The following is a 24,280-nucleotide window of genomic DNA, read 5'->3' on the forward strand; positions in this document are numbered from 1 at the left end:
GGGACAGGGGGCTTGCCTGACCAAGTCTTTGCATTACCACTTGTATAGAGCTAACAAGATGCTTAGCCCCCTGCTCTCCAAATGGTTTCTTTGTTGGGGATGGCTTGAGGCTGCTGTGTGCTCCAGTTACTTTCTCTTGATGTGATAAGACACTGAGCAAAAACCACTTAGGGGAGGAAAGGGTCCATTTGGGGAGTCCCCAGTCACAGTCCATCACTAGGGAAAGTCAGAAAACTCAAGAAAGAGTGGAGGAATGCTGCTTACCGCCTTGCTCTTGATGGCTTGTTCAGCATGCTTTCTTACCATGTAGGACCACCTGCCCAAGGGTGGCAGCCCTTCCTCAGTGGGTTGGACCCAGCCATGTTAATCATTAATCAAGAAAATACTCCACAGGCTTGCCTACAGGCCAATCCGAAGGAAGACTTTTTCTCAATCGAGTTTCTCTCTTGCCAGGTAACTGTAAGTTTGTCTCAAATTGAGAAAAACTAGCCAGCACACTATATCACAGTGGGTGGGGTGGGTGGTGGTAGTGACTAGCAACCTCATATTGAAACTGAATTGCGATGGGAAAGTTCAGCTTTAATACAGTGCATTGAAGTAATTTAAAGTAATGGAAACTTAAAAAAAAAAAAAAATTCAGTATTTTCTAGATACGGTCTTAGTCACATTTCCCAAAAGGAAGTGAAGATATCTATCCTTCCTAAAAAGTACCTATGTTGAGGCTGGCAGAGAACTAGCAGGTGGGAAGGCACTGCTGAGAGGCCTCTGGGCGGCAGAACCTGTAGTAAAATGATAAGGAAAGCAATAATTACAAGAACCGCAGCGCATACAAGCTTGATACCGCACCTTTGACAATGGCAGTGAGTACTACAGTTACACTATTGGGAGGTAGACTGCTAGTTCGCTGGCATATGGGGGGCGGTGCTTAGCCCTGTGGAGGCCTTGGAGGCGGGGCGAGACTGCACTGAGGGGCGTGGCCGGTCAATAGGCCGGCCCCCTCCGTAGGTCGCGTGGTCGGGGGCGTGGCTCCGTAGTAGCTGTCCGGTGCTCCGGCGGCCCGGGCGCAGCGTTCTCAAGTTCTCAGCGGCGTTGCCAGCAAAGTCCCCTAGGCGGCCGCCCGCGTCCCGGTTTCCTGAGTAGGCCCGGCCTGGCCGGGAGTGATAACGAAACCCTGGAGCAGCCACCGTCTCCGCCGCCGCCGCCTCCTAGGGCGCAGACGTCGCCCGGGGTTGGGAAGGCTGGAGTCGTCCCCAACCGCCGCCTGGGTGCTGTCCGCGGCGGCCCCATGTCGTCGCCACCCGGCCGCCGCGCCCGCCTGTCGTCCCCCGGGACCAACCGCCCGTCCCCTGAGGCCCGCGAGGAGCTGCGGCGCCGCCTGCGGGACCTCATCGAGGGCAACCGGGTGATGATCTTCAGCAAGAGCTACTGTCCACACAGCACGCGGGTAGGCGGGGCCGGCCGGAGCTGAGCGCTGGGGCGGGGCTGGGTCTAAACGACTCCCGGTGGGAGGAGCGGGTGAAGGTGAGGACTGGCTCTGGTGGGTTGGGCGGGGAGGAGCGCGGATGAAGGGGATGGACAAGTTCCGTGAGCGGGATCTGGGCACTGATCGCGGGCTCTGAACACTCTCAGTGGGCGGGGCGAAGTCAGCGCTCCCAAAGTTGTTACCTGTGGGCGGGTCTGAGCAAGCTCGATGGGTGGGGCCAAGGGGCGGAACCGGAGTGGGGTCTGGGCGGGAAGAAGTGGTGGTTTGGGGGGGCCAGGGGGTGGGTGGGAAAGACTTATAGGGAGGGGTCTGAGAGGCGCTTAGTGGGCGGGACCGAGCAGACGGGGGTGGGGTCTGGGTAGAGCTTAGTGGGCGGTCTGTCCTGAGGGTGGGCGAGGCCTGAGGGTGGGCGGAGTAGGCCTTCTCTGGTGCTCTCCCGGCTTGCTGGAGGCCAGTAAAGTTCTGGTTTCTGAGCATCATTGCCTGCTTGCTCACACTGGCCACCTGATTCCAGGCGGCAGCCACCTAGTGAAACGCTTGTCTTTCAGCCTGATATGAGCTTAAGTTTATCAAAACTTAAAAACAAAACAAAAATAAAGCAACAAAACAGTGTTAAAAAGGGTCGCTGAAGCTGGATCCAGATCCTTGTTAACTAGTGTGTTTGGCTCCTTGACCAAGTTTCAGAACTAGGCAGGACCTTGACTTCAGCTTACACGATGCAGGTAGAAGAGGTTGTAAAAACCGTGGAAGACTCTCTAGTTGCACACTCCATGATTTGGGGCTAGGTGGGCATTCAGCTTTATATATTGCTCTTCACCTAACGTTATCAGAAAATTGAAGCTTTAAGGGCCAGGTGTGTAACTTAGTGGGAGCAAGGCCCTGGCTTCCATTTCTAGCATTGCTTAAAAGAAAGAAAATAGATGCTGAGGCAGAGGATCATGCATTCAAGGCCAGCCTGGGCTACTATAAGAGTGGCTATCAAGAAACAGAAGCTAAGTGTTGCCAGCTCTAGGACCCAGGTTCAATCCCCAGAACTCATATAAAAATCATGACATAGCGGAGTGCACTTTACCTCAGTGCGTAGAAGGTAGAGATGGGTAAGTCCAGGCTACCTAACCTGTATGCTTCAGGTCAAAAAGAGTATCGAAAAGACACACCGTCTTCCAGGGAATGACACCTGAGGTTGTCCTCTGGCTTCCACGGCATGCAAAGATACACGCACACACAGACACGAGAGAGAGAGAGAGAGAGAGAGAGAGAGAGAGAGAGAGAGGGAGTATTCATTTTAAAAAACTGGTAAAATGTTGCCAACAGCAAGGAGATTCCTGGATGCTCCCTCCCTCCCTCCCTGCAGGGTTAACCGCATTCCCTCCTCTTCTCAAGTCACCAGATGCGCACACGTCACGTCATGAACAATACTCTGTTCCTTTTGGCTCGCATGGGCCTTTGTGCAAGTTGACTCAATCACACATTGTTTTACAAGTGTTCCCTCAGCAGTTTTGCTTAGAGACTCATGCATGTTAGTACCTGTAGCTCTGCTTCATTATTTCTCACAGCTGTCGTGTTCCCTAGACCACCATTGAACTTGTGGTAATCCTCCTGCTTCAGCCTCTCAAGTGTTGGAATTACAAACGTGAACCACTTTGATCTTAAAAACAGTGTGGCTAAATGCCTATCCATGGACGTACCTGGAAGCACACCCTGGCCAGCTTACCTAATTAATTGCTTTCAAGCCAAAAGGCCCAGAAACGGTGGGTGTCTTTCAGCTGCTTGGTTCCTGGAATCAATCACAGTGGCAGGGAGTTCTCAAGTGCTTACAACAGTTTGGCCTCTGCTAGTGAGTGTGCCACAGTTCTTGCTCTACAGTCTTGCTAACAGCTGCTGTTTTTCATGTTTGAATTCTGGTAGATCATGCTCTTTTGTTGAACTTTTCATTTCCCTAATGAAGTCCACATGTTTATGGCTCCCCTGAATTTTCTCCTGTGAACCATTAAAACCATTTTCTTCTTGTTTTCTTTGTTGTGCTGATTTATAGATTTTCTTTATGTACTATGAATACTAATCCTTTGGTTTTAGGTTGGGAAATCTCCCAGACTCTCATTATTGGGTCTTTCAGTAACTGAGGTTTGTCAGTTTTCCAGGATGCGACTTATCCTCCTTCAGTTTCCTTTCATATTGTGTGGTTTTCAAGTCGTATTTAGGACCTCTGCTTTATTCCTTGCAGTCATAAACACATTCTCCTGATTTGGCTCCTGCAGGTTTTGGAGTGTGATTTCCACATGTGGTCTCTTTAACCCACTGGGAGTTGGCGTTGGTGAAGTCCAGCTTTGTTTGGTTCATGACCTTGGCTCACCCTGTTTTATGCACTGGGGAGTCCATGCTTTCCATTGTTGAATCATGTCTTGGTGTGTGTGTGTGTGTGTGTGTGTGTGTGTGTGTGTGTGTGTTGTTGTTGTTGGTTTTGTTTTATAGCAGGGAGCAAAACATTTCTTGAGGCAAGGTCTCTTACCAACCCAACTGGCCTTGAACTCTCCAGCCATCCCTGCTTCTGTTTGGATGGTAGATCTTCCAGCATATTCTTGGGTATATTCCAGAAGCCTATCTTTTTATTTGTTTGTTTTTCAAGACAGGGTTTCTTTGTGTAGCCTTGGCTGTCCTGGACCCACTTTGGAGACCAGGCTGGCCTCGAACTCACAGAGATCCACCTGCCTCTGCCTCCCGAGTGCTGGGATTAAAGGTGTGCATCACTGTGCCTGCCTCTAGAAGCCTATCTTGGTGACCATCACTGGCTGATTTTATGGTGGTTTGTTCATGGGCCTAAAATGTGTCACCCATAATCCATTGCCACTTCCAATATGGCCCCTACAGAATCAACAAAAAATATTTGCCCCTTCGTAGAAGTGATAATGCCATTTAAGCATTAGTTATTGAATACTTAGCATTGTAGAGACATGAACATGGATGGGTCTGGCCCCTCAGGAACTCATAATAGCTGAGCTGTTACCAGCCAGTTCTTATGTACAGAAAAAAACAGCTTGTGACAAACAAGGCCTGTCACAATAAGGGATAAAACAGTAGCTACTTCAGACAATCTGCAGATGCCAAGGAAAGCTTGTCCTCCTGGGGTAAAGAGGAGGTCTGCCTGCGAGGGGAGGCTCTTGACATCGTAATGGATGTAAGCAAAGACAGGGGCGGACAAAAGGAAGGAAGTGTGGCCCAATATAAGGAATAAGAAAGGAAACCGGGTGGGGTTCCCTGGAAACTGCTGGAATTTAACATCCAAAGCTTAGGTGTCTCAAGATGTTTTACTGTAAGTGTGGTCTTAAGGATATGGTAAAGGAATATTACCCCAGTGCTGAAAGGATCTGACGTGGCCACCACACAAAACCTATTAAACTATGGAGGTGGATGGAGTCACAGGCAGGTTGTAGTTGAAGGATATGTGCAGGACAGCTCAAACTAAACCAGGGCAAACACCTTGATCTGTCTGTCTGTCTGTCTGTCTCTCTCCATCCCCCTCTCTCCATCCACATTTGTCACATCAATAGAGTAGAGGCAAATAACATTAGGTGTGGGAAGCAGAGAGAGCCCTGAATGAATGAAATCCTGAATAAATGTTTGCTGTTGATACGGGCAAAGGCCAGGTCAAGAACTCCAAGCCTCAAACCTAAGGGAAAGTGACAAGCCATCCCCAGGATGTGCTCAGGGAAAGGACAAGCCTTTCCCGCTGGTCTGAGTGCTAAAGTAGATGTGTGTGCATAAATGTCCGTCAGAGCTTTCTTTTCCTGCCCCTCTTTCTACAGCCTTGAATACTGTGCCCCTCCAGGGACTGCTTCTACCAAGATTAGCTAGCCCTGCCTCCTAGGTTCACCTCTGTACCACAGATCCTGCCCCCTTGGTTCAGCTGTATGCAGCGGCCCTACCTACCATCCCCTCCTTCAACTCTATGACAAAATGCTTGGAGTTGGGGAATGCTGAGGTTTCTCCATCCGAGGCTCCAGGCCACCATTTCTGTGTACCTGTGTATTGGTCTCTTCTTCATTCTCTTATCACCCTGAGTCAGGGCCAAGTCCTTGAAGCCACGTGTGAGGACTCAGCAAATAGACAGAATCACATTGTTGGCCGCTGTCACCACAGTCTATCTCCAGAACTATCTTTCTTTCTTACTTTCCTTTTTTCTTTTCTTTTCTTCTTTCCACCCTTCCTTCTTTCCTTCCCTCCTTCTCTTCTTCCTTCTCCTCCTTCTTTTTTCTTCTGAGGCAGGGTTTCTCTGTGTAGCTTTGGCTGTCCTGGACTCACTTTGTAGACCAGACTGGCCTCGAACTCACAGAGACCCGTCTGCCTCTGCCTCCCAGGGAGTACAGGGATGCACCACAGTGCCTGGCTACCTCCAGGACTTCCAATCTGAAATTCTAAACCTATTGATGCACTAACTAATGTTTCCAGCTTCGGAGCCCTCACAAAGCACCTCACCAAAAGGTGAGCTTGACCGCTCCAGGTGCCACATGTAAGTGGCATCACTCAGAAGCCTTCTGCTTCTGGCTTATTTTGCTTAGTGTAATGCCCTTGAGGTGTGTCCATAATACAGTGTGGACCGGAATTCTTCTTCTTAAGGGTAAATAATAAGCCATTGTGTGTGTGTGTGTGTGTGCCTTTCCTATCAACCCAGGTACCAGCGGATGCTTGCCTTGCTCTCGGCTGCTGCGATGGATATGAACGAACAAATGCCTTTACAGATAACCGTTAATTGTGTTTTCCTGAGCAACCATTGTCCTTTTTCCATGGAGGCTTCCCTCATTCACTGGCAGATTATCTGGGGCTAGCTATCCTCCAGTGCAGTGGTTCCTGCCCTGTGGGTTGTGACCCCTCTGCAGGGAGTGTTGAAAGACTCTTTCACAGGGGTTGCCTAAGACCCCTAGAAAACACGGATACTTACATTATGATTCATAATAGAGGCAAGATTACAGTTATGAAGTAGCAATGAAAATAATTTCACGGTTGGGGTCCCCGCAGCATGAGGAACTGTCAAGAGTTGCAGCGTTAGGTAGGTTGGGAAGCACTGCTCTAAAGGCTGTTGCCTCTCTTATTGATTGCTTGGTAGTCTGTCTCCATTGCCTCTGCCCTGTAACCTGCCCATGGTCTGTTTCAAAAGAACTCACCCAGGAGCTCTCTGTGATCGTGGCCTGCCCCTCCGCTTGCAAAACCCAGGCACTGTGCTCCCTGAGCTGGAGGTGGGGACAGTGACCCAATTCTCAGTGAGTGACACACTGGCTTCATGAGCAGGGCTCTTGATGGGTCGGTTGCCTCTGTTCTTCTTGGCTTACCTTTCTCTTCCTGGGACTTGACCTTACACAGGGAGCGTGACCAGGACTCTAGTATTTTCTACCAGCCACCTATGTCGAGAGTTTGACCTTAAATAGGAATGAGTGGAGGAAGGGAACCCTGCTTTTGAAGCTTCTGTGACTCAGAGCTGGGGTGGAGCTGAGGGATGCTGGTAACCTGCCATTTGAGGAAATAATATTTTGGGGCCACAGTCACCTGAAGTAGAGCTCCTGCCAGGAGAGGTGGGTAGGGCGAGGCTCCAGGGCTGTACCCTCTGCTTCTTCTGAGACTTGAGGATATTTTCTGGAATAAATTTATGTTTGCTGAATGCTTTTAGGGGATTTCCAAAAACTTCAAAAGGTTATTCTTAGATAATTATCATATATATATATATATATATATATATATATATGAATGTCATGAATATGTGTGTGTGTGTGTGTGTGTGTGTGTGTGTGTGTGTGTGTGTGAGAGAGAGAGAGAGACCAGATCTGCTTAGGCCTTGGAGCCTCTGTTGGGAGAACTGGAGGAGACAAAGCTAATGGCATCAAGAACACTTGAGGTAGAGTTACTGTTGAGAACTAGAAAGTGGAACAATTCAACACAGAGACTTAAGACTTAGCCACTGGTGTCATTGGGTAGGTGGTGGGGAGGTTTGTGAGACCTGGAAGATGTCTGGAAGGCAAGTGTTCAGGTGAAACATAGCCAGAGCTTTGCACAGTGGTTTCAGCGAGGACTCAATGCTGTATGACTCACAAGCTCTGTGTGATGTCCACACTGTGGTCTGTTGGTCTCGCTTGTAGCCAGACTCAGGTGTTTTGATGGGCTGCTGGCAAATGGCCAGTGGTTAAACCTTCACCAAGCTCCTGATGTCTGCCCTAGAGGACAGAGTGTGCCTGGTTCATGGTTGCATCTCGTGGGCTTGGAACCATAGTTGACTGGTCCTAGGTGCTTGATGGCTAATCTAGTTGGATGGACTTAATGGCTGTTGAGAGGAAGCACAGAAAGAGGAAGTGGCACGGTTGAAGAAGACTTCCACTGAGGCATGGCACCCATAGAAGAGTGCCAGGAACCCGCCCTGAGCCAGAAGAGAGATCTGGGCAGGAAAGTTGAGTAGGAGTCCTCAGGAGGCAAGGAGCGAAATAATGGAGGTGTAGACTGGCTTATTCTGGGAAGTGTGCAGGGGAAAATATGAGAAAACCGTTGGCCAGAACTCATGTCCCTAGATGACCTGTGTGGGACGTCTCCTGTCACCGTAAGTCACATGGGCACCATTCACAGCTTGAAGCTCACAAGGGTTTCTCTTACAGGTTAAGGAACTCTTTTCATCCTTGGGAGTGGACTATAACATCCTGGAACTTGATCAAGTTGGTGAGTATCTGGCAGTACATTTACTACAAATGCTGCTGTTTGATCTTTTCCACTCACTTTGGTCAAGTCAGTGTATTTTCATATCTTGCTGTCAAATGGAGCCCTTTGTATTCAACCACACAGAAGAGGAACTTTCATATAATAACAATTTGATAAAGATTTTCCATGGCTTAGGCAGGACCTGGTAGAACTGTGCTCTGACGTTAAAGTGTTTGAGGCATTGCACACTTGCCTGCTAGCATTCTGCAAACTAGATTAAGTCGGCATAACAAAAAGAATCCGCTCTGTCCCTATTGTGGGACATTTGAGGACCCACCTGTGTGTAACTTCTATATATTTTAAAGCTTTTGGCCTTTAGCCGGGGCAGTTTCCCAGCTATTTGTAACTTAACCCGACTTCCTGGCCTGTGTCCCAGCTTACTCTTCACCTCTGGGCTCTGCTCCTTCAGTGTCCTCCTGCTGCCCTTTGCAGGAATTTGGCATGTGATCGTGACCAGAATAAAACTTTGCCTTCATGGCACTGGCTTTTTACCAATTTACCTTAAGAAGCCAGGTGTTCTTGGTTCTTACCAATAAGTGTGGAGTCCTAAGTATCACAGCCCAGTTGTATTTTCTTAGACGGAGGGCAAATTGCAGACCACACTCAAAAGCCTCTAAATGTAATTGTAGAAAGTGTTTTCTTGGTCGTTACTATAACAGGTTTCACTTGGATTTTGCCCTCTTAAAGGACACTTGTCCCTAGGTCACAGCAGAGCCAGTGAGTGTGTAAAAGCTAACCCAGATGCTTTGTTTTTAATGGAATCCATAGGTAGGTCATTGTGTTTTAGGTGCCCTCTGAAGGTGTACCTGTTTTCCTATTTAATAGTCATGGAGTACACTGGCCTTTCGTAGATGTGACCTTGTAGGCAGTGAGCAGTGGGTATTGTAAGGCTTGAGCTCTGCCAGGGGTCCCCTTATGACGTCTTCATATTCCATTGTATTCTTTAGATGATGGGGCCAATGTTCAGGAAGTGCTGACAGAAATCAGTAACCAGAAAACGGTGCCCAATATTTTTGTGAATAAAGTGCACGTGGGCGGATGTGACCGAACTTTCCAGGTAATGATCGTCATCAGGCATGGACCTCAACACTGTTGACATTGTAATTTAATTAATGTCAAAGGGGAGTACCAGTGGAAAAGCACAGAGGCTGGCTACGGGCTAAGCCTGGAGACTGCAAGGGCAATGAGCCTTTCCGCTAAGCAAGCCTGAGAAGTTATGCAGTGCTGACACGGGAGGCCGTTCCCAGCTGAAGTCAGAGTAGCTGTGGCCCTCACGGGACTGGGCCCACTACCACCCCTTGTATGTGTATGTGGGGACGGAGCGTAAAGAGGCCCATGAGGGGTTGATGGTGGCTCCAGCAGCCCATGTCTCATTAGGTGGCTCCTGTCACCCCACCCCTTTCTAGAGATAGAGCAACTGAGTTACCGGGACTACAGACTCATCAGTAGTGTAGCTGGCAGCAAGTCGCCCACTCTCCCATAAGCAGCCCAGTTAAGCTCATGAGTTCACCAAGCTACACCTGGAGACAATCTTTGTTGTGCTCTGAGGGGAGCAGAGATTTGTTGGCATATGCTCAGGAAAAGAGACAGGTGGGTCACTGGGGCCAGGACAAGTCTTCTTCCTTCCAGGGAGTGAAACAGGCCATGCCCAGCAAGAGTTGGTCAACACAGACATTTTTGTCCCGGGAATTAGAACTGCTGTCAAGGCTGCCAATACTGGGCATAAAGGATGTGGCTTTTAACTTCTTGATTCTCAGAATGCAGGAAGTGCATGGGAGCCATTTTGGTAGATAGTGAGAGATTAAGACCCAGAGAATGGATGCAGACTCTGAGGAGGTGGACTCTCCTGAGTCACATACAGTAGGAAGACCAGGGCAGTTTTCAAAACCATCCTGGGCACCATTCCTCAGTGGTCACATGGCCCCTTAGGATCCTCAGCGTTATGTACAGAGCACCTGGGTGCTTCCAGCCTCTGCATAAAGACAGTGTTGCTCGGTCACTTACCCAACCACAGCCTGTGAGCAGCTTCTCATGGTGGGGGGGGGGGCGGTTGTCAAATGAGCAAGAGACTCCAGACATGCCTTATGGCCATTGGGAAAGAAACAGTGAGGTGTGTGTGATAAGGAAGCCCCCTCCCCCGGCACAGCTCTGGAATGCAGGTAGCTTTGTGAGATATCATGATGTAGAAGAGCCTGGTTTCAAATGTAGCCCAGCCCAGAGGAACAAGGACTTGAAAAGTGACGTTTGGTCCTTTCACCATTGAAAGTGGCCTCTTTTGACTTTGATGGCAAGCCACAGCCCTCTGATCATCTGACCCATGGCTCACTATCAGAATGTCTAGATCTGAGCGGACATAAGTGTGCATCTGCTGGCATCTGCTGTACTCTTCTTAGATCTACACGGCTTAACAATCCCAACACAGCTGTTTGGCCCATCATTCCTGAGACTTTTTTTTTTTTTTTTTTTTTTTTTTTTTGCTTTGCTTGGCTTTGCTTTTTTTCTTTTTGTACCAGGAACCAAACTTGGGGCCTTGTGCTCTGCCACTAAGCTAAATCCCCAGCATTAAGCAGTTTTTTAAAAAAAGGTTTATCTTTAATTTTTAAGTGTGTGTGTGAGGGGGGGGGATATTAATATGTTTGTGTGTGAGCAGGCAGAGGTGTCAGATCTGGAGCGTCAGTTTCTAGCACTTGTGCTCTGCCCATCGCGGGTCCTGGGAACTGAACTCAGTCCCTCTGCTAGGGCAGTTGGTGCTCTTGACAGATGAGCTATCTTTAGTTCCTGATTTGTTTAGCCTAATAATCCAAACTGGCTGAAAATGGAGTCATGCGGTATTCTGTCCCTTTTGGTGATCCGTAGGCTCATCAGAACGGTTTACTGCAGAAGCTCCTTCAGGAAGACTCGGCTCACGATTACGATCTCATCATCATCGGTGGGGGCTCTGGTGGCCTCTCCTGTGCGAAGGTAGAGTGGACCCTTGATGACTTTCCAGAAAGTTAACTGTAATCTTGCAATCTAGGCTTTTTCTAATAACTGGTTTGAGGGTGAAGGGGTATGTTATCTGGCAAATTTAGACTGTTCACTTAAGGGAGAAAAAGATGAGGAGTGAGAAGTTGACAAGACACCTTTCCATGTGGTTGTTTTTTTTAGGAAGCTGCCAACTTGGGAAAGAAGGTCATGGTGCTAGACTTCGTGGTCCCATCACCTCAGGGCACATCCTGGGGTAAGCTGTAGCCCTGCTTGTCCTCTACTTTTACAGGCAGCGTCTTTCCTGTCATCTCAGGCAACCCACCCCTGTCTCAGGAAGGCGAGCTGTCCGTGGGTGCAGACCCTGCAGAGGAACACACAAACAGTTCAGTTCCATGGCCATGCCCCCACACTTCTGCCATAGACTTTACATGCATGTGCCAGTACTCTCCCGTTGCGGGCACAGTTTGTAGGCTGTGTCCTGATCACTTTCAGTCTCATAGCCGGGCTTGATGGCTGTATAGTGGCTGCCATTGTCAGCATCCACCGTCATGGCCCTTTGGTTGCATGAGAAAGCACATGTGGTACCTCTGCTGGATGCTGCAGGACAGAGCACTCACCTTGCCAGGTGGGTTTTTTTCTCCTTTGTAATAAAACAGAACATATAGATTTTGTGCAGAATGTTCATTTATGCTTCCAATGTACCCTTTTGTCTCTGGTCTGCTCTGGCCCAGAAGCCTGACAGCTGGTCACCTCTGTTTCTCTGGGATCATTTGGGGCTTTGTCAGAGTGGAGCAGTTAGGGACAGGGAAGGGAAGTTAGTACTAAGGCTTCATCTGGAAGGCCACGTGTGGCTGATGCCACTGTCTCTGGGTCCTGGCACTTGCTCTAATCATGGTCACTGCTATTGCTGGCTTTGGGTACAACTCTGTCCTTTCTAACTCTTCTGTGCAAACCGTGTCATCATTGCTCTGTGGACTCTGTACCCAGCCTGACTGTGCTTTCTTGTTCTACCCAGAACCATGATAGATAAAGTATGAAAAAACCACATTGTTTGAAAGTCAAGCTAATTCAAAGGTGTTAGACTAGAGCTCCCAGGATGCAGCAGTGCACCTTGCTTGTTCTTTGATGTGTACCCTTGGCCTTTTCCCTTCTCTTGCCTCTCTCATGTTTCTCTCCTCTCCCATGTAGCAATGAGCCTAATCTGTGAATGGGCAGAAACTGTAGCTAAGAGTTCCTTACTTGGGTCCTGCCAAGGGACGCACAAGCCCAGCCTGTTTTGTGTAGGTCACATTCAGAGTAGATGTCAGGCTGCTTGCGAGGCCTGACAATTGGCTTAGAGAAGTGAGAGACAGGCTGGAAGCTGATGTCCAGGGATGTCATTAGCTAGGGTGGCTCTCATCCTTTGAGCATCAGACACAAGTGAAAACTGGCTCTGTCTCCAGAGCTCTTTATATAGAGCCCAGTTTTTGCTCATTACTGGGTCTTCACCACAGATTGAAAGTTAGTCAGCTTAACCATTTGCGCCTGACTGGGAGGATGAAAGTTGTCCCCGCCACTGCATGAGCTTACGTGTCTCACACAGTTTAATAGCACCACAGTGATGGAAGAAACCTCTTGCAAGCACACTTGCCACATGGGGATCGCTGACATGTTGCTTTCTCCTCAGGCCTTGGCGGCACCTGTGTGAATGTGGGCTGTATTCCTAAGAAGCTGATGCATCAGGCAGCCCTCCTGGGGCAGGCCTTGCAGGACTCAAGAAAATACGGCTGGGAGTATAACCAGCAGGGTGAGTGGGGGCTGGGAAACCCTGACAGGCTGAGGCCAGGACGCTGCAGGGCACTCCATCAGCATTCCTTAGGCGTGTCCACCCTGCCCACCAGCTGCAGAGGCTGCAGCTTGGCTGCTGTCCTGGGACATGGGCCTAGGGACAAAGCTTGAGCGAGTCCAGACCCTCAGCAGAGGGTGGGAAGCAGTGATGGCCATTTTCAGACATTTTTGCAGAGTGAAGAAAATAGAATAAAAGTGTGTTGAGGTTGGTGGTGGTGGTGCGGAGTCTGGAGAAGTGTCTTGGCTGAGTTCCCTTCCTGTTTGTCGTCTGGGTTCTGCCATGCAGGGTAATGAGAGCAGACCCTGCCTGGATGCAGCAGCCACTCTGCAGAGTACTTGGTGGGAACCTGATGCCCCTTCAGCATCAGAGAAGCATCAGGAAAAGCTGTGAGGACAAAGTAGCCCTTTGACCCCTGTTATGTTAGCCACCCCTCCTCCTTTCCTTCTGAGGCATGGTGTTGCTCAGAATGTTCCCCAGGTGGGATTTGAACTTTGCAGCTGAAGCGGTGGTAGAATACCTCTACACCTGAGTAGCTGGGACAGCAGGCACGATCCACCATGCCCAGTTTAAGCTGCATCTTACAAACCACAGAGGAGGAGGAGATTAGGGTCAGCAGCAAGTTGACAAAAGCTGCAGATGTCAAAAAACACAGTATAGTGTGTGTGTGTGTGTGTGTGTGTGTGTGTGTGTGTGTGTGTGCGTGCGTGTGTGTGTAGATGGAGGAAGAAGTGAGGTCAGAGAGCTAAGCAGTTGGGTTTTACCCCAGTGGCAATGGGGGTGGAGAGAGGTCCAGCTTGGAGCCCAGATCCCTCCTAAAACACCAAGGGACGTAGAAAGGGGAGGAAGAGGGAGAGCTGGGGCAAGAAATGCCACCGGCCTGAGCAGAGATGTCCAGGCTGAGAGTGGGAGGTGGGTTTAGGGAGGCTGAAAATGCAGGTGCAACTGGATGAGATGGCCAGCTAGATACAGAAGTAGAGCGTCTTCACGGTGGCCATGTCAGAAGACCACGTGGAGGTTTTACAAATCATGAATGAGTTGTCTCTCTCCAGAGACCTTGATGCAAATATGGGCAGTGCCTGTCTAGAGCAGATCAGGTGACTGACAGCCGTAGATCCAGCAGATTCACCTAAGGTGGAGGGGAGAGGCAGGCATCAGATGGCTCCCTGGGCTGTGGCTTGCTGAAATAGACAGCACAGGCAGGCTCAGTGAGTAGCTGACTGTGGCTGGGTGTGGTAGAGTTTGGTTGAGATTAGACCCATCTCACCAGTCACTGGGGAACACTACTGTAGGACCGCCAGTTGTAGATGGAACCAAGCCTCTCTACTTGACAGACTGGTTTCTGAGCAGGATTTCTGTATTTAAGACCACTCCTTCTCTGTGAATCCTTCACAGTGCACTGAAAACATCTGCCGAACATCCTAGAAGGTTAGCTCTCTGGGGAAGGGTCGTCTGGAGAGAGAGTCGAACTGAGCAAGAGCTGTGAAGCAGAGTCACAGCATGTGGTGATGAAGTAGGGGCGGGGGACACACATTGGTGACAAGACTAGGAAACAGGAGGCTGGGGTATTTTAAGACTCAAGAAAAGTTCAGGTTGAAGTAACTATAATATCAACTGAGTCAAAAAACAGAAAACTGCAGCCCAAAGAGGTGACCCAGGTGACAGGCATTAGTGTCTTAAAGGAATATGTGTCACTTCTGAGGGCTCGATGAGAGGGAGCTGTGTCAGGGGAGTGCAGTGGCAACCCCTAGGATCTGCATGGTGACCTGATGGTGGTTGATGAAAATCTCACACCTACAGTGCTTTGAAAACTCTGTCAACGAGGCTAACGTAAGCAACGTCTTTTCAGGGTGAAAAGTGGAAAGCAAGGATTTATTGAGGAGCTTGAGTCTGTGTTAAATATGAGTTGGAGCTGTCCAGTGCATGGCTACAGTGCCCCCAGAGTACCCAGTGCATGGATGCAGTGCCCTCAGAGTACCCAGTGCCTGGCCGCAGTGCCCAGAGCTACCTAGTGCATGGCCACAGTGCCCAGAGCTACCTAGTGCACGGCTGTAGTGCCCTCAGAACCACCCACTGCATGACCGCAGTGCTCCCCAGAGCCACCCAGTGCATATCTCCAGTGCCCATAGCTACCCACTGCATGGATGAAGTGCCTCCAGAGCCACCCAGTGCATGGCTGCAATGCCCAGAGCTACCCAGTGCATGGTTGAAGTGCCCCCAGAGCTACCTAGTGCATGGCTGAAGTACCCCCAGAGCCACCTAGTGCATGGCTGCAGTGCCCAGAGCTACCCAGTGCCAGGCTGAAGTATCCTCAGAGCCACCCAGTGATTGGCTGAAGTGCCCAGAGATACCCAGTGCATGGCTGAAGTGTCCTCAGAGTCACCCAGTGATTGGCCACAGTGCCCACAGCCACCCAGTGCAAGGCCGCAGTGCCCCCAGAGCCACCCAGTGCATGGCCACAGTGCCCAGAGCCATCCAGTGCAAGGCTGCAGTGTCTCCAGAGCCACCAAGTGCATGGCCACAGTGCCCCCAGAGCCACCCAGTGCATGGCCACAGTGCCCAGAGCCATCCAGTACAAGGCTGCAGTGTCCCCAGAGCCACCCAGTGCATGGCCACAGTGCCCCCAGAGCCACCCAGTGCATGGCCACAGTGCCCCCAGAGCCACCCAGTGCAAGGCCACAGTGCCGAGAACCACGCCATGCATGGCTGTAGTGCATGTAGTGCATTGGTTGGTATGCAGGGATGTTGGACAGGAAAGAAAGGACACATATTTGGAAAGGGTTAATGGAAAGGTCTGACTTTATGATATGATATATCTAAAACATATAAAAGACTGAGCTTAGCAATATTAGAATTAATTAGTTCAGTTAGTGTGAAAATCACATTTCTTACTTGCCAGCCATAACAAGCTAAAAATATAGTGAAAAATGACAAAAATGATGAGATGCCTTGGAGCAGAGCTAACGGTGTGCATGGGAAGACTGCTAGTGCGCACCAGAAAGCACTCTGGATTAGAGAGGCTGTCTCGGTATTATGAAGAGGCCGTGTCTCTAGACTAGCTCATGACTATGCCGGGCCAGCAGAGTCCCAGGCTGTCTCCTACCCTTCACAGCCCCAAAGTGATCACTTAAGGTTTATATTGAAAATAAGCTTGTGAGACTAGTTGAGCTGTCTCAGAACAGAGGGTGACTTTCCTTATCCGATTTTGCAGTGAAGGAAGAGACAGGGTGGAAGACAGCCAGGCCCTAGATTTGGCCAGTCAATCTCCCGGGAAGGCTTGGGGGATCTGGGACTTGTTAGTCACAGGTATGCAGGCTGATGTGCAGCATGTTGGAGAGCCTACTTTTTACAGTGAAGGTCATTTGGCTTGTGAAGAGAATGGTCCAGACCTTGGGCATCAAAGGTCCCCAGAGGGTTGGAACAAAAGGTCTTCAGGGGTGGGGTTTGCAGAAATGTGCCACTGTGGAGAACATTGCAGAGAGAGAGAGAGAGAGAGAGAGAGAGAGAGAGAGAGAGAGAGAGAGAGAGAGAGAGAGAGAGAGAGAGAGAGAGAGATGGGAACCCACTCTTTGGTTGCTGTTTCATTTTCTGGACTCTCATCCGGTTATGAGCAGACTCCCCAGACAGGCCCTTGTGTCTTGTAAATGTGGAGCCACACAGAGTTGGGTGTGAGCCTCTGGATCTGGCACCTGTGGGCAAGATGTAGTCCCACTGAGGCGAGGCCCAGCAGTTGAGTCCTAGCCTGTGTCTGAAAGAACTGCTCAGTGTCGTAAGATGAAAGGCCACTCTGAGTTCAAGCCTCCTTTATTATAAAGAATTGAAAGGACCATAGTTTTCCTTTGCTGTAGAGTAGCAGGCTGTGGCTTCTGACCGGAAGGAGTGGCAACAGATGGCACCCTCTAGTGTTCGGGTTCCTGGGCAGCATCAGGAACAGGGAGGGATGGGTATCTTGCTAAGCTTAGGAAGTGGGGATTCCCCAGCCCTAGGCACTATGAGTGTTGCAGTTTGCTGTGGTTGCCACGGCCCATAGATCCTCAGGCAGCTGTCCTCTGCAGGTCACACAGTTCTGACTCTTCAGGAATCATTGCCACCTCTACCCCCTATCAAGAGCCTAACCTTGGCCTCAGGGCTTGGCCTCCATCCAGAGCAGTCCGGCCTCCTTTCCTGCTAAGTTCTCAGGAGGACCATGGCTCCCCCTTTTCTGTGTCCTCGCCTGCCTGCTGGCTGCTCTCCATAGCTCCACCTCTGCTGCAGCTGTTCTGGCAGTGGCTGCTCCACAGTCCCTGCTGCTCTTTTCAGCTCAGCCTGCTCTACTAAAAATAAGCAAGGAAGACACCACGAGATAAGTGGTTTACTTGGCCTAAAATTGCAACCCTGGAGGAGGCAGCACAGGGGAACCGGTCCTTACCCCCCTCTCCACCCCCCACTGATTCGCTGAATGAGAGAAGCATTGCCACCACAAGACAAACCTTTCATAGAAAGGTTTCTCTTTGCATCAGTCAAAGTCACCTTATCATCCCCTTTAGGACCAGGCACAGCAGCCTCTCTGCCATGCCACCAGAGGAAGAACTCCCACTGAGCCTGGGAAAGTGGCTGCTGAGTCATCAACTGTTCACCAAGGCTCATGACAGCAGAAAATCCCTTGCAAACCGAGTCAGTCCTGGATGGGGCTGCCTCTGCAGCAGCTGGTACAAGCAGCTGTGATAGTCGCACAGTTTCTTGACGGAGTCTGTGGAGTGTTCAGAATGGCTGATGGTGGCATAAGGGTAGTCCTGCTGGCTATTTGTCCTCTTGCTTAGGGCGGCAAGGGCACAAGAGAGCATCTTAACAGCTGCCAAAGAGGGAGTTCCCTCACCCATCTTCCAACCTCTTTGTCCATCTGTAGGAAAGTGGACATCAGAAGCAGGGCTTATATTGTGAACTTCTTTTCTTTTCCTTTTTATTGTGAACTTCTTACACTGTAATTTGAACAGTGTTGTATAGTGCTTGACACCGGCCCATGCCCTGGGGAGAAGTGGCTTTCCTTGTCTGTCTCAACCTGAGGACTTCTCCTCCCCACGGGCTGAGGGAAGCTCACCCCATGGTGGAAGAGGGTTTTTGGGAGGTGCTCCCTATAACAGAGTGGCCCTCACTTGCCTGGTGGGCATCGCCATGTGGGGTGTGCACCTCTCTGTGGCTTCCCCTCACTCCTTTTTTTTTCCCCCTCAGAACTCTGTCTTTTCACACACTTTGTAATGTAAAATGGAAAGAAGAAAGCATAGCAGGCGCAGGAGAGATTAAGTTGCCCCATGTTCTTGGTCTTTAAAATGATGGCGTGGCTCGTGTGTGGTCACAGGTAATCTTCCTGGGTGTGGTGGTGCACCGGAAACAGAGCCTCACCGTGTGCTTTTACCCTGGTTATTTTCCAGTGAAACACAACTGGGAGGCCATGACTGAAGCAGTCCAGAATCATATCAGCTCCTTGAACTGGGGCTACAGGCTGACCCTTCGGGAGAAAGGCGTGGCCTACGTCAACTCCTTCGGGGAGTTTGTCGAACCGCATAAAATAAAGGTACAGCATGAATTTGCCTGGTTCACTGTCGTCTCTTACTGTCATTGAATTAAAATTCCATGTGGCACATTAAGGACTGCAGCTGGCGTGTCACACACACAGTGCGTGGCCTCACATATGTGCTTTCCGTACGACTGCTTGTTGACTACGTGTCAAGTTAAATTGTAGCACGTGCATTTTAAAGAACTTTTCATTCAAACGTATTGTTTGCCTTTCATTTCATTGTTACTCAAAATATTTAAACAGCTTGGAGTGCAGAAGACTAAAAGTAAGTATTTTAGCAGTGGGAGCTTTTGGAAAATGAAAACATAACAGTCTGCAGCATTCATGGGGCTGCTTTTCGTGTTATGTATATGGTGCTTACATGCCATCGAATCTCTGTAAGCCAGTGAGGCCATTGGGATGGCCGTAGGAAGTTTTACACTGGAGTTAAGGAAAGTTGTCAGCCGTTGCCCTCAGTGGATCAGCCATCATCCTTGGCATCTGGAGTGTTTATATTGTTTCTCTTTGCAAACACAGGATGAGGTAATCTTGACAAGGTCCTGGGTTCGTTTGTAGTCAGTCACTCCAGCTGAGGGCAGTCAGTGCTGATGAACTTGAAGTTGTCCCTTCAAACCTTCCAAACTCTGTAGCAACTCAAGGTAGTTTGCTTCTCAGCCTGTCAGAGGCCTGGCAGATGGTTGAGTGGCCCTGCCCCACCCAGCATCCTCTGGGAACCTCATCTCCCTCACAACCCAAGCTCAGTACCTCTTCCTGCCTACCGACTCTCACTTGTCTGCTTCAGGACTGTCCCACGGAGCCCCTGACTCAAGCTGTCGCCTCTAGCCAGTTGTGCCTCCATTGTTTAACCGCCATTGTTGGCCATTGGGATTTCTTACCTGGAAATGTGTTTTGAATCATTCATAAGCTCACAAGTAACCAGTAACCCTTGCTGGCTCTCCTTAGCTGAAGATGTGTGGTGGGGTGTGTGAGGGCCTTTAGCGCAGCCTGCCTTCCGGGCTCACACTTCCAGGCCATTCAGGGCAGGAATGCAAGCAGGAGCAGAGGCGGGAACCACGGAGGAGGGCTGCTTACTGGCCTGCTCCCTCGGTCCTGTTCAGCTAGCTTTCTTATGCAACCTGCCCAGGGCGACAGTGCCTTCTCACATCAGTCATCAGTCAAGAAAACGCATAGCAGTCCTTTACCTACACCAAGCTGACAAAGGGACTCCTTGGCGCTTTCCTTGTTTCCAGGCCTTCTGCAAAGCCGCCCTATGCTGCCTTTGTACTCTCCATCCCGGCCCCACAGTGGAGCTGCGACCACGCAGGCTTGAACTGTCTGCATGGTGCCAGTCACACAGCACTGCCGGCTCTGCCTACTGATCATAGCTGTCGGATGAGAGGCTTTGGGGGTGGTGCTGAGACTGGGTGCCAACATTTATTTTCCTTCTTTTCAAGGCAACCAATAAGAAAGGACAGGAAACTTTTTATACCGCTTCGAAGTTTGTCATAGCAACAGGGGAAAGGCCACGGTACCTGGGAATCCAAGGAGATAAGGAGTACTGTATTACGAGGTAAGAGGAGATAGACTGTTTCAACTTGACTGCGTTGTGCACTTCAGTACTCCCATTTTATATGGTCCCTGCCTTACTTCACTTTGGATTTGTGACAAAACTATACACAGCACAAGGAACCACGGTTAATAGACTAAAGATGTCAGATCAGGCAGCTAACGAGGTCACTGGCAGAACCCACACGGAAGTCATGCTGTTCCTGGGTAACTGCTGGAAGAGGCCAAAGCAAAGACAGACACCCGACTAGCTGTGAGGTTGCGTGGCCCAGGGTAGAGATGAGCCAGGTGGTCAAGGACAGCACGGCTCTTCCTATACTGCAAGGCCACTCCAGCGTTCCCCAGGTGACAAGTTAGAGACTATGATGCTGCAGGGACTTCAGACTGTGGAGCAGATGTGTGTTGAGGAAATTCATTGTCATCACACTGTTGCTTGGGTAAACACACATCTTCATACACCGTGCATGCCACACACACTACACGTCCCTTATACACTGCACACATCCATACACACTAAACACCACACACATTACATACCATACATATCACATCCATCGTACATACCATGCACACTACACATACCTCAAACACAGCACACGGCACACACACCACATACTATACATAGCCTGTACACTTTACATATCTGTGCATATCACATACTACATACAGCACACACCGTACATATCTCTTACCGCATATATTACACACCATACACACCGTACACACCATACACACCGTACACACCGTACACACCGTACACACCGTACACACCGTACACACCGTACACACCGTACACACCGTACACACCGTACACACCGTACACACCGTACACACCGTACACACCGTACACACCGTACACACCGTGCACACCGTGCACACCGTACACACCGTACACACCGTACACACCGTGCACACCGTGCACACCGCACACACCGTACACACCACACACACCGCACACACCGCACACACCGTACACACCGTACACACCGTACACACCATGCACACCGTGCACACCATACACACCGTACACACCGTGCACACCGTACACACCGTACACACCGTACACACCGTACACACCGTACACACCGTGCACACCGTACACACCGTACACACCGCACACACCGTACACACCGTACACACCGCACACACCGTACACACCATACACACTACACATATTTCATACCTATATACACATCAATACACACCACTTACCACACATGCCACACACTACTCACATACACCACATACATCCGCACACGCTCCATATTGTACATATTTCATATATCATTCATGTCCATACAAACCACAGACAACATATGCCACATGCACTACACTACCTCATATACCGTACACATTTGCATAACACATATATGCACCTGCAAAACAATGTTTTCCATTCTACTTTTTTTTTCTTTTTTTCTTGAAAAGTAAAATCATTCATATTACATGTCATTTGCTATCCCATCCCATGCATCCTTCCATTCCTCCCTCCCTCCCGCTTTCACCCCATTCCCCTTCCCTATGACTGTGACTGAGGGGGACCTCCTCCCCCTGAATATGGTGCTAGGGTATCGAATCTCTTCTTGGTAGTCCGCTATCCTTCCTCCGAGTGCCATCGGGCCTCCTCATCAAGGGGACATGGCCAAATATGGGCACCAGAGTTCGTGTGAAAGTCAGTCCCCAGTCTCCACTTAACTGTAGAGAATGTTCTATCCCTTGGCTAGGTCTGGGTAGGGGTTTGATGCTGACTGCATGTATTGTCCTTGGTTGGTGCCATAGTTCAGGTAGAACCACTGGGCCCAGATCCGCCCATCATAGTGTTCCATTCTATTTTTTGAATTTATTTTTATGTGTATGGATGTTTACATGTATTTCTGTGCACCACATACATGCAGTGCCCACAGAAGCCAGAAGAGGGCATCAGATCCCCTGGAACTGTAGTTAAGCAATCAGCCAGGGCACTTAACCCCTGAGCAGTCTAGTCTCTCCAGGCCCTCTGTTTTATCTTTTAGTTATCTGCTTGTGTTCTTTTGATTTTGAAGGCACCAACTCGTGTCTTCTCCACGTCCTCTCAGGCATATTTTCCTAGAAGCTTCCAGAGGCTGTTGTGTTTTTTGGTGTCTCTCCACTCAGGCACTGAATTGCCATTTTGACAACAGAACAGCACACACTAAAACCCATTTTGTAATCGCCACCTACACTCTGTTCTATTGTTTCTTTCAGTGACGACCTTTTCTCTCTGCCGTACTGCCCAGGCCGAACGTTAGTCATAGGCGCCTCATATGTTGGTCTGGAGTGTGCAGGCTTTCTGGCTGGCTTGGGGTTAGATGTGACGGTTATGGTACGGTCCGTCCTTCTTCGTGGCTTTGACCAAGAAATGGCGGAGAAACTGGGATCCCACCTGGAACAACAAGGCATCAAGTTCCAAAGGAAGTTCACCCCCATCTCGGCAAGTCTGGGCAGCGTGGACCTTTTTGTTGACTTTCTTGCACTTTAAAATTTTGCCCTCCTTATTTTCATATCATCAAATAAATTAGTCCTTCAGCACTCACGTAGTGCTGAAAATAACACATCTACTCCCAGGTAGACACACGCACCCCGAGTCTGCCGCCCTCTGACCTTTCAAGGCTGCCACATCTTCCGGCTCCTGTCTGCTTTCATATCAGCTTTCCAGCCCAGCTGACCCAGCCCTCCGTGCTTTTGACTGGCCCCCCCCCCCACCCCCGCATCTTTTTTCCTTAAAAGGCCTCCTCTGCACACCACCTCTCATTTTTGCTGTTTCACAGTCGGCTCTTTCTTGCCACTTGGTTTTTTCCACTGCTTTGAAGCTGCTTTTCAGGGAGCCCAGTGGTCACATCTGCGTCCACACATTATGGGCCTCTGCCACATGTAGTGACGTGTCTCCTCTGCCAAGAGCTTTCTGTTCTGGCAGATGCGGCCCCAGCCTGTGCTGCCCCATCCAGTCTGCTCAGCCTACAGATGCTGGTGCCCATATGTTTTTGTCTGGGTCTCTTTTCACTGGCCTGTACTTTCTACGAATGATCTGTAGCTTTAAGTTTTCTTTGAGTGCTAATGGCACTCAGATTAACAGCTCCTGTTGAGGTATCTCTCCTGAACCCCACACTCATTTAGAAAAGCCCATTAGATACCACTGCTTGAGTTCTCTTGAGTACTTCAGATTTAACAAGATAACATTTAAGCGATGCATTTCCCACTTAGACCCCTGCCAATCCTTCTAACCCACCCAGTAAGTGGAACCACTTAGTAAGCCCACACCTGGAAGCCGCCTTTTGTACCTTTTTATTTTTACTTTATTTATTTATTTTTTTTTTGGCGGCCTCCAGTCTCAGTGAATTCTCCATTTAATTGTATCTGCAAAATGTAGGACATGGATGTTTTCCTTCTTTGCTTAGTCTAGAGGGCTCAAGTGTGCCCCAACACAAATGTCATCACCACACTGCAAACACAGCCACATGTCCTGTGGTCACTTTGTTCTCTGCCATGCTAGAGTCAGTTTCTCATGTGTCCTTACTAGGTTCAACAATTGGAAAAAGGCTCACCAGGAAAACTGAAAGTCGTGGCTAAGTCCACTGAAGGGTCGGAAACAGTTGAAGGGATATACAACACGGTGAGTGTGTGTGCTGGGCGCTCTTGTAAGGGAGCAGAGGCAAGGCGTTGGGAAATGACACTGGGCTTACTGCTTCCAGCTCTGTGTAAGAGGAAACACCAGCTGTGAGCAGGGCCCTGCCACCACACTCATGTTCAGTGGTGTGTAAAGAAGTCTGTGGTAAAGTGTGCGCATGTGTGAGAGTGCACAGACAGCTGTGGAAGCTGATGTCCAAGCCTCACTGGTCTCTTGTTCTGGAGAATCAGATGTTTCATACATACATGTACATGGGAATTCTCCTGCTAAATATCAAGTATATTTTATAAAGAAAAAAAATCAATACATCAGCTTTCCTTTTCAAAGACAAACAGTTCTGCACTCTTGAACCAGAGTGGCTAGCCGGAGAGGCTGGGGTGCCTGAGGGCCTCTTAGTTACAGTTTTAATGGGCACTGTATGCTTACTGTGTACTCGTTATTTCTGTGCGTTCTGTAAGTAGCTAAGAAGTAAACATAAATGCAGGGGGGAACAGGCAGATGAGAAAGGGCATAGCCAAGCTGGAAGACTGA

At 49.5% G+C, this 24,280-nt stretch overlaps 1 protein-coding gene across 1 annotated transcript in view; it reads left to right on the forward strand.

Moving 5' to 3' along the window:
- The first annotated feature begins 1,017 nt into the window (after nucleotides 1-1,017).
- The window catches only part of Txnrd3 (thioredoxin reductase 3), a 31,598-nt gene continuing 8,335 nt past the window's right edge, over nucleotides 1,018-24,280 (forward strand). Inside the window, exons 1-10 of the mRNA XM_051154897.1 lie at nucleotides 1,018-1,444; nucleotides 8,116-8,176; nucleotides 9,163-9,272; nucleotides 11,072-11,176; nucleotides 11,363-11,435; nucleotides 12,849-12,968; nucleotides 18,416-18,558; nucleotides 19,995-20,110; nucleotides 22,330-22,555; nucleotides 23,642-23,734. Coding sequence (XP_051010854.1) covers nucleotides 1,286-1,444; nucleotides 8,116-8,176; nucleotides 9,163-9,272; nucleotides 11,072-11,176; nucleotides 11,363-11,435; nucleotides 12,849-12,968; nucleotides 18,416-18,558; nucleotides 19,995-20,110; nucleotides 22,330-22,555; nucleotides 23,642-23,734 — 1,206 coding nt within the window. The 5' untranslated portion in view covers nucleotides 1,018-1,285. The remainder of the gene's footprint in view (nucleotides 1,445-8,115; nucleotides 8,177-9,162; nucleotides 9,273-11,071; nucleotides 11,177-11,362; nucleotides 11,436-12,848; nucleotides 12,969-18,415; nucleotides 18,559-19,994; nucleotides 20,111-22,329; nucleotides 22,556-23,641; nucleotides 23,735-24,280) is intronic.

This window comes from Acomys russatus, chromosome 13, assembly GCF_903995435.1.
Source record: "Acomys russatus chromosome 13, mAcoRus1.1, whole genome shotgun sequence".
Taxonomy (NCBI): domain Eukaryota; kingdom Metazoa; phylum Chordata; class Mammalia; order Rodentia; family Muridae; genus Acomys; species Acomys russatus.